Consider the following 10,000-nt stretch of genomic DNA (forward strand, 5'->3'; position numbering starts at 1 on the left):
CAGTCATTTCTGCCCTGGGAAAAAATCTCTGTTTATCCACTCTATCTATGCCTCTCATCATCTTGTACACCTCATTCAAGTCACCTCTCATCCTTTGCTCCAATGAGAAAAGCTCTAGCTCCCACAACCTTTCCTCATAAGACCTGCCCTCCAGTCCAGGCAGCATCCTGGTAAATCTCCTCTGCACCCTCTCGAAAGTTTCCACATCTTTCCCATAATGAGGTGACCAGAACTGAACACAATATTCCAAGAGTGGTTGAACTAAAGTTTTATAGAGCTGCAGCATGACCTCATGCCTATCAAACTCAATTCCCCTGCCAATTGAAGCCAATACACCATATGCCTTCTTCACAACCCTATCAACTTGGGGAGCAACTTGGAGGGATCTCCACACTTTTGGACATTGACCCCAAGATCCCTCTGTTTCTCCACACTGCCAAAATCCTGCCATTATACCCTGTATTCTGCATTCAAATTCAACCTTCCAAAATGAATCACTTCACACTTTTCTAGGTTGAATTCCATTGCCACTCCTTTGCCCAGCTCTGCATTTTGTCAATGCCCCATTACAAACTACAACAGCCCTCCACGTTGTCTACCACGTCACCAACCTTTGTGTCATTGGCAAAATTACGAACCCACCCTTCCACTTCCTCATCCAAGTTATTTATAAAGATCACAAAGACCAGAGGTCCCAGAACGGATCCCTGTGGAACACCACTGGTCACTGAGCTCCAGGCTGTCTTCTATTGGACAGCTTGTTTTGTATCCAGAAAGCCAAATTTCCCTGAATCCCATGCCTTCTTACTGTCTGAATGAGCCTACCATGTGGAACCTTATCAAATGCCTTGCTAAATAGACAATAGACAATAGACAATAGGTGCTGGAGTAGGCCATTCAGCCCTTCAAGCCAGTGCCACCATTCATTATGATCATGACTGATCATCCACAATCAGTATCCTGTTCCTGCCTTATCCCCATAACCCTTGATTCCACTATCTTTAAGAGCTCTGTCTATCTCTTTCTTGAAAGCATCCAGAGAGTTGGCCTCCACTGTCTTCTGGGGAAGAGCATTCCATATATCCACCACTCTTTGGGTGAAGAAGTTTTTCCTCAACTCTGCTCTAAATGGCCTACCCCATATTTTTAAACTGTGTCCTCTGGTCCTGGACTCACCCATCAGCGGAAACATGCTTCCTGCCTCCAGAGTGTCCAATCCCTTAATAATCTTATACGTCTCAATCAGATCCCCTCTCATCCTTCTAAACTCAAGAGTATACAAGCCCAGTTGCTCCCATCTTTCAACATATGATAGTCCCGCCATTCCATATCTTTTTATATTACATATATACCACATCCACTGCTCTGCCTTCATCAGTGTGTTTTGTCCCATCCTCAAAGAATTCAACAAGGCTTGTGAGGCATGACCTGCCCCTCACAAAGCCATGCTGACCATTTCTAATCAAACTGTGCTTTTCCAAATAATCATAAATACTATTTCTCAGAATCCTCTCCAATAATTTGCCCACCACAGATACTTCAGAAAATCCATTCTGACTCTTCTTCAAAACTTCAGAAGATGAGAAGGGCCGTGTTGTGGGTGAGCACAGGTCCATGAAGATAGGGCAGGCAAACCAGATGGTTAAGAAGGAATGTGCATCACATGCTTTTATTAGCCAAGACACAATACAAGAGCAAGGAGGTTCAGTTGGAACTGTATAAAATACTGGTTAGATCATAAAGATAGTATTGCACGTCATTCTGGCTTTCACATTGTAGAAAGGGTGTGATTGCATGAAAGAGGGTGGGGAGGAGACTCACAAGGATGTTCCCTCAGCTGGAACACCTCAGCTTTGAGAAAAGACTGGAGATGCTGGGCTTCTTTTCCTTGGAGCAGCAAAGGTTGAGAGGGAACTTAATAGAGGTACATTAGATTATGTGGGGCGTAGTCAGGGTGGATAGGAAGGTGCTTCTTCCCATTAGTAGAGAGGTCAATTACCAGGGGGTGTAGATTTAAGGTTAAGAAGTAGAAGGCTAACAGAAGAGTTGAGGAGAAATGTTTGTTGCCCAGACGGTGGTGGGAGTCCGGAATGTACTGTCTGAATGAGTGGTCGAGTCAGAAACTCTTGTAACATTGATGTAGTATTTAATATTCACTTGTACTGCTGTAGCCACCATGGCATTAGGCCAAGAGCTGGACAATGGGATTAATGTAATCAGAATGTTTGTGACTGGGAGGACACGATGGGGTGAATGGCTCCTTCAGTGCCGTAAGTCTCTGTGAGACTATGATCTATGATGAACAGGGTTGATGGAAAATAAATAGCAGTACAGGCTAGCTGGGCCAAATGATCTCTATGTGCACTGAACTTTGTATTTAGTTCTACATGACATGAAGGATCTTTGTGTCTTTTACTGAAATTAAATGGATTCAGGTTGCTAACTACTGTTAACTCTTCATCAGACTGTTGGCAGTGAGAGTCACGGGACAGTCACTTTGGCACACAACTAATATCTGACCCACACCCAGTTTCTCTGATAAACCTATCCTTTCCTGTTCGACAAATATAGCGGGGTTTGGAGAGTCTCCATTCGCTCCACCTGTAAAGGAGTCAGCCTTACCTGGCGATTGGAAACACAATAGACCATGAAAATAAAGAGGCCCTGGAGAGTGTTGACGATAGTGAATAGGTAGGAGAGGAAGTTGGTGCTCTCGTTGAAATGAAATATTCCAAAGATCCAAGTGATTCCCAGGACAAACAACCGTGCAGCTGCCTTAAGGGTCAGGGTCCTGTCCAAAAGTCACAAAATAAAAGGACATTCATGTTAATCCACATCATCATAATTAAGAGAAAGGCACCCATTTGTCTTTCACGACAACAGGAGGTCTTAAATGCCACAACAACCAGTGAAAAACATTTGTAATGTTGGCAATGTTGTGATACAGGAAACGTTGCATCCAATTTGCATGCAGGAAGCTCCTACTGTTGGCATTGTGATAATTTATATTTGCTGCTGTCACCGGAGAGATAATTATTGACTAGGATGTGAGGGAAATGATTTGTTATAATTATGTAATGGGATGCTTCAGTTTGATGCTTCATCTGAAAGAGGATACCTCTGAGAGTGAAGCACTCCCTCTGTGTGTACTGGGGTCTAACCCTAGCCCTGCACCAACCATTTCCCAATATGAAGGTAGAATGGACCATTGCAGGGTGATCTCATTTCAGCCACTGCTACTGGGTGGGAGTGAATCATGCTGTGATCTGAAGACAGTGAGCCATGAATTTTCTGCTCAACACTTACGTGGTGTCTTTAATCTTTGACACATTCACATCACGTGAAGACAAATGATGTCTCAGTAAGCAGAGTGTCCAGATGTACAACACCATATTCACCTGGAAAGGGAGAGAAACAAAACTTGGGAAGCAAATTCCAAACGATATTTTCCAAAGTCTCAGTGCACAGAATGCTCTTTGCCTAACAATCCCAGTTCTTTGTTTTCCAATCTTTCTCCTTGCACCTAATAGTTGTTAGTCATTGGGATGTCGGCACAACTGGTCCGGTCGACACTTGTCGCACATTCTTCATTGCCCTGAGAAGGTGATAGTGAGCTGTCTTCTTGATCTATGATGTCATCCAGAGTTCAATGGTTGCTTAGACAGGGTTCAGCCAAAAATCTTTTTGATTTAATTCAGCTGATACACCGGTGACTCAAACCACACTGCCAACTTCATACCAGTAACATATCCAGCCAGATGAGGAGGTTTTGGTATAGTGTTATTGTCACTCGGCCAGTAATTTAGAGACCCAGAAAATGGCTTGGGATTTGAGCTCAAATCCCACCAAGATAAATAATGAATTCTGTTGATTGTGATTAAAAATGCAGTCCCAGATGTGTGTATCACAATATGCCTGGACAGGTTGATAAGAATATCTACACCCAGTCAAGTTCTCATCTAGTTATCCCTTAAGTAACACAGGTAACCAGTTTTATTTGCTCTCACGTGTATCTGCCAGCATGATAACATTATATTGTTGCCCTGAAAAAGCTTTTTTTCCATTTGATACAACTGAATATGCGTCAGGATTGTTTAGCTCAGTTGGTTGGACAGCTGGTACAGAGTAACACCAACAGTGTGGGTTCAATTCCCAGACCAGGTGAGGTTACTGTGAAGATCCTACCTTATCAAACGCTTTCGCCATCGCCTGAGATGCAGTGAGCATCAAGTTAAACCTCCAGAAGTTATCCGTCTCTAATGAGACAGCAGCTCTACGGACTATTCAGGCAATGGCAACTTTACTTTTATAACTTGGCGTCTTTCTTAGCTGGTTAAGACTCAATAACACTTGTAGTATATAGAGTCAAATGTAGACCTGGCCAGGTAAGATTTCCACCCTGAAGGACATTACTAACAGCAGTCATTTATTTTCAATTATCTTTTGTTTAAAACTTCTCTCTTCTCCACTTCTTGTGCCCGTGAATGTGAGCTGTGATATTAGAGAGTGAGTAAACACCAGAAAGACACGTACCACAATTGCAAAACAGACTGGCCCTTGGAAACTCCATCGAAAGCCCCTCTCCAAGCTCAGCCAGCAGCTGTGAGAACCAAAGAATTCATTACTACATGTCATTCAGCCATTGAAGTACCTTTGCAATGTCATCACTATTGTCATGTAGAAAACACAGAAATCAGTGTGTGCACAGCAAGCTCTCACATGATATTTGTAGTGTAAAGGGTTTTCTGAATGATATGCAAATAAGCCATAGTATACATCATCTTAGGAAGTGATAGAATGTCACATGATATGATCACGGCCTTGCTCTTCACTACAGCTTGGTGGCACAATATAGTCCCCATTATTTGGTGTTACTTTCAGTTATGTTCTTAAATATTAATCTCTTGCACCTGGCCTCAGTAGACATTGTAGGTATTTGTCAACACAGCAAAATCAACAATATTATAAAGTAGGAACATCTGACAATTTTACAATAATGACCAGGTATTAATGAATTAATGTTTCAATGCACTGAAAATAAAAACTGCTCGAGATCACACTGGATAATGCAGCATTCATAGAGAGAAAGTAGCCTAACCTTTTGAGTCTAGACGACTATGCATCAGAGCTGAAGTGAAGTGTGGAGGGTGTAGCATTTATGCAGTAGTTGGAGGGATATTTGGAATGCTGGGGAAGAAAGGATGTTGATAGTTCAGATTACGCGATTGGAATGTGACAACAGTAGAATAATGGTGTGTCCAAATGCCAAACTTGAAAGAACAAGTTATCCCACTGGGGTGGGGGAAGGGGAGACAGGGTGAAGGAGCATGTACAAGCAAAGCTAAAAGAAAAGGAAGAATTGGGTTCACAATTTGAAGGTGTTGAACACAATACTGAGCTTAAAACGTTGTAAACGGCTTGGTTTGAAGACGAGATGTTGCTCCCTGAGTTTGCACAATGATTCACTGGAGCATTACAGCATGCCAAGGAGAGACAAGTGGACAAGACGATGTATTAAAATGACCAGCTATGGGATCATCTCATCTTGCTCACATGTCCAATTGTCTGTCCTCAGCCCATTTCTGAAGAAGGATCTGACCCAGAACACCAGCTTTCCTGCTCCTCTGATGCTGCGTGGCCTGCTGTGTTCCTCCTGCTCCACACGGTGTTATCTCATCCTCAAATGAGGTTGTTTACAACTTTTGGGCTCAAGATTGAGTTCAACACCTTCAAATTGTGATCCACTCCTTCCTTTTCTTTTAGCTTTGCTTGTTACATTCTCTGTCACCCTCTTTCCCCTTCCTCCACCCCAGTGGGACCATTTTTTCTTTCAAGTTTGGCAGTTAGACACACCATTGTTCTGCTACTCTCACATTCTGATGACTTAATCTAAACTATTGACATCCTTTCTACTCCAGCACTCCAGAAATGCCCCCAGAACCCCACTACCGCATGAATCCTACCCTTTACATCAGCTCTGATGAAAAGTCAATTCAACTCAAAATACTAGCTAGCTTTCTCTCTATGCATGTAGACTGACCCCCTGTGATCACCAGCACTTTCCTCAGATTCAGTTCAACTTCCAGCAGCTGCAGAAATTTGCTCCGGTAACATTTTAATCAAGGATACACGAATTCTAGGACTTTAACGAGACTTCCCCCACCCCTTCTCCAGCATCTCATTAGGAGCCAATGAAAATAAAGTCAAATAGATGTGAAGGGGCTGCTGACTTGTTTCATGTTTATGACAGAAAATTAGGGCCAACCTATCAACAGGGTCACTAGGCAGTGAAGAGTAATGAGATTTTTGATACCGAAAATGCCACCCCCAAAACTCCAGGTAAAAGGAAATTCAGAAGATTTGGAGTCAAAGCGGCGACACAATTACAGCTGGAGCAATGCTATGCAGTTTTGGTCTCCTTATCTATGGAAAGATGTTGGTTTCCTTATCCATGGAAAGATGTATATTTTCTAATCAACATATTCAGACATGTTATTACACATATCTGGAGCAGATGGATCTTGAGGACCCTTTACACAGAGGTCTAACGAAAATTCTGGGGCACAGTCCAGCACCTAGTAATAGGCAAACAAAATCTTGCGAGGTGAGAAAAAAAAACATTTTCACACAGCATCTCACGCACACAACTTGGTTACAGAGTGGCACCTTGCACTGTAGGGAAGGCTGCAATCCTGGGGGCAGGGTCAACTGAAGCAATCAATGGGGCGTTACATGATTCGTTAATGGATAATAACGGTGTGAATAGATATGGGGAAAAGGCAGGAGATTGGCTGTCTGTAAAAGGGCCAGGCTAGATAATAGAGACAGCCAAAATCATTCTGTGATTTTATAAATTGATTTCTGGAATGAGAGGGCTGTCATATGATGAGGTTGTGTACATTTTTATAAAGAGATTCAAAGAAAATGCTAGCTCGGTTGTAACTATGTAACCACTGCTTTTGTCATAGTTCACTTGGTTCACTAATGCTCCTTTGGGGAATCTATCATCCTCACACGGTCTGGTCTACACATGACTCCAGGTCCACAGCAATGCGGCTGACATTTAACTGCCCTCTGCCAATTAGGGATGGGCATCAGACACTGGCATAGCCAGTAATGCCCAACCCCACAAAAAATAAAAGTATAGAAGAATGAAACGTTGAGATATACAAGATTCTGAAGGAGCCTGTCAGAGTATACTCAGGAGCTTGATACAGCAAATTACCTCCTTCTGTGCTGTTGATTCTGTGATGTCAAATAAACATAAAATTACTCACTGTTTTTCTGATCCGTAGCCGTAGGGATAGATTGCTGCCGATATAATGACAATCAGCGCAGAGACAGCGTAGCCAGAAGGATACAGGTATCTCCGTCTGATGACGTATGTGTGAGTGAACTTTGTGACTGTGAGGTGTCTGCACACAATGAAGATCTGCAAAGCATCCAGGAACATCCAGGCAAAGACAGTTAGAAAGAAGTAATGTAGGCAACCTGCAACCAGGGCACAAACCACCTGGAGGGAAGATCCGAATAATCGGTTAGGTTCAGCAGTGAGTAAAAACACACAGTGACAAAGGCAGATGGAGAGAAACACAGGCGGACACACTAACACGACAAACACAAAGACTAACACTCTGAAGGGAGATGTAACACACAGAAAGAAATATGTCTGGAGAAACACAGAGAGATCACGTAGACAGATATACAGGCAGACTCACTCAGAAACAAACATGCAAACAAGGAGACACATGGGCAAAGAAAAGCACATAGACAGAGACACACATAGATAACACCCACAGTCAGAGAGACACAGTGATAAACACACAGACAATACGGGCAGAGACACACAAAGATAAACACACAGACAATAAATTCAGAGAAACACAAAGATAAAGAGACAGACATGGGCAAAGCACACGTACAGACAGTTGTAGAAAAAGGCAGCGACAGACAGGCAAATATATAATACGCACAGTCACAGCCAGAAGCAGGCACACAAAGATGAGGTGAGACAGAGAGAAACACAGTAATAAATAGCGGTTTTGTGAAATCTCTGACTCAATGATTTAGTTTGTAATTTAAGAGACAGAGGAGGATGGTGTAATGGCAGTGATATTGATGAGCAGTAGGTACTCACCTGAGCTGAGGTAGAACAGTAAACAGTGAGGACAACAGCCTCAGGTTACAGAAGGATACAGACAGGCTGACCTATAGGTGGACTGAGAGTTTCAGTTATGAAACATTATGAAGGCAAAGACAGCACAGACAGGAAGAAACTTTTTAACTTGAGGAATGGATCAATGGCCAAGAGGCACAGACTTAAGGTAAGGCCCAGGAAATTTAGACGAAATTTGAAGAACAACATTTTCACCCAGAGGAATTCACTGCCTGGAATGATAGGAGAGTCAGAAACACTCATAACATTCAAGAAGCATTGAGATGTGCACTAACAATGCCTAGGCATAAAAGGCTATGGACCAAGGGGTGGAAAATGGGATTGGAATCCGAAGTAACAAGGTGTGGATCTGGATAAACACAGCAGGCCAAGCAGCATCAGAGGAGCAGGAAGGCTGACGTTTCGGGCCTAGACCCTTCATCAGAAAAGAGTCTTGGCCCAAAGCATCAGCTTTCCTGCTCCTAAGATGCTGCTTGGCCTGCTGTGTTCATCCAGCTCCACACCTTGTTATCTTGGATTCTCCAGCAGCTGCTTTTCACCGGCACAGGTGTAACATGCTGAATGGCATTTACTTTTTGCGGTGTAGATCCCTGTGGCTTTAACTGTGTTATTCCGTATCTGACTGTACATCTTGATGATGACAGCAAATGGAATTCTGTTCACAATCCCATCTAGGGTTGCGCAGGATATTCACTGAGATCTGAGTGGGGCCAGGAAAGATTTAGGGCTGGGATCCACTTCCAGAAACTCATCAAAACCAATTGTGCATCCACTGTGGAACGGATATAGAGACGGTGGATGAGCTGGTGTTGAGGTACCTCCCATGGAGACTCCTCTGTAGTCCCCATTTATCATGGCATACAGGATCAGGGCCAAAACTGATGAAGCAAATGATAAGCAAATCCTTAGGCTACTTCTCTGTTCGTTCAAAAGTCGATTTCCTCTTTTGGTTAGGAAGGACTGGTGGAAATCTTGGACTGGGCAGTGGATGAGCACTCTCTTGGTCAATGAGAAACCACTGGGAACCCAACACCGATATTAAATGAAACAAAATGCCACATTCCCCATCACCACTGTCTACAAAATATCAGCAAGAGGAGGGCACCAGGGCACCTCTCCTCATTCCCCACAAGTTTTGTTCTTTCACACAGCAGAGGAGGGGAAGGTTAGAGGGAATGTTAATCCAGTCCTTCTGTAGGAATCTCCAAACCTGTGGCTGTGACCATCTCGAAGTACAAGCGCAGCAGATACAAAGGAACATCACCATCTGCAGAGTCCCCTCCAAGCCCATTCCATCCTGACTTAGAAAATATCATCTTTTCCTCACTGACGCTCAGTATAAATCCTCCCTAACAGTACTGTGTGTGTGTGTGCGTGTGCGTGTGTATGTGTGTGCGTGTGTGTGGGTGTGTGTGTGTGTGTGTGGGTGTGTGTCTGAGAGCGTGTGTGAGTGTGTGTGTGTGTGTGTGTGTGTCAGTGCGTGTGTGTGTGAGTGCGTGTGTCCCTGTGTGTGTGTGTGTGTGTGTGCGCGCACGCGCGCGCGTGTGTGTGTGAGCGTGTGTGTGTGAGTGCGTGTGTGTGTGTATGTCTGTGTGTGTGTGTGCGTGTGTGTCTGTGTGAGCGTGAGTGTGTGTCTGTGTGAGTGTGTGTCTGTGTGCGTGTGTATGTGAGTGTGTGCGCGCGTGTGTGTGTGCGCGCATGTGTGTGTATGAGTGTGTGTGTGTGTGAGAGTGCGTGTGTGTATGTGTGTGTGTGAGTGCGTGTGAGTGCATGTGTGTGCGTGTGTGTGCGTGAGTGTGTATGTGTGTGTGTGTGTGCGTGCGT

The 10,000-nt window shown here is 43.8% G+C and overlaps 1 protein-coding gene across 1 annotated transcript in view; it reads right to left on the reverse strand.

Moving 5' to 3' along the window:
• LOC125447397 (adhesion G protein-coupled receptor E3-like) overlaps positions 1–10,000 on the reverse strand; it is a 56,668-nt gene that overhangs the window by 1,534 nt on the left and 45,134 nt on the right. The window contains exons 11-14 of the mRNA XM_059640003.1: positions 7,278–7,513; positions 4,534–4,600; positions 3,307–3,398; positions 2,623–2,791 (exon numbers count right to left, since the gene is read on the reverse strand). Of these exons, the coding sequence (XP_059495986.1) occupies positions 2,623–2,791; positions 3,307–3,398; positions 4,534–4,600; positions 7,278–7,513 (564 nt within the window). The remainder of the gene's footprint in view (positions 1–2,622; positions 2,792–3,306; positions 3,399–4,533; positions 4,601–7,277; positions 7,514–10,000) is intronic.

Source organism: Stegostoma tigrinum, chromosome 35 (genome assembly GCF_030684315.1).
Source record: "Stegostoma tigrinum isolate sSteTig4 chromosome 35, sSteTig4.hap1, whole genome shotgun sequence".
Lineage (NCBI taxonomy): Eukaryota > Metazoa > Chordata > Chondrichthyes > Orectolobiformes > Stegostomatidae > Stegostoma > Stegostoma tigrinum.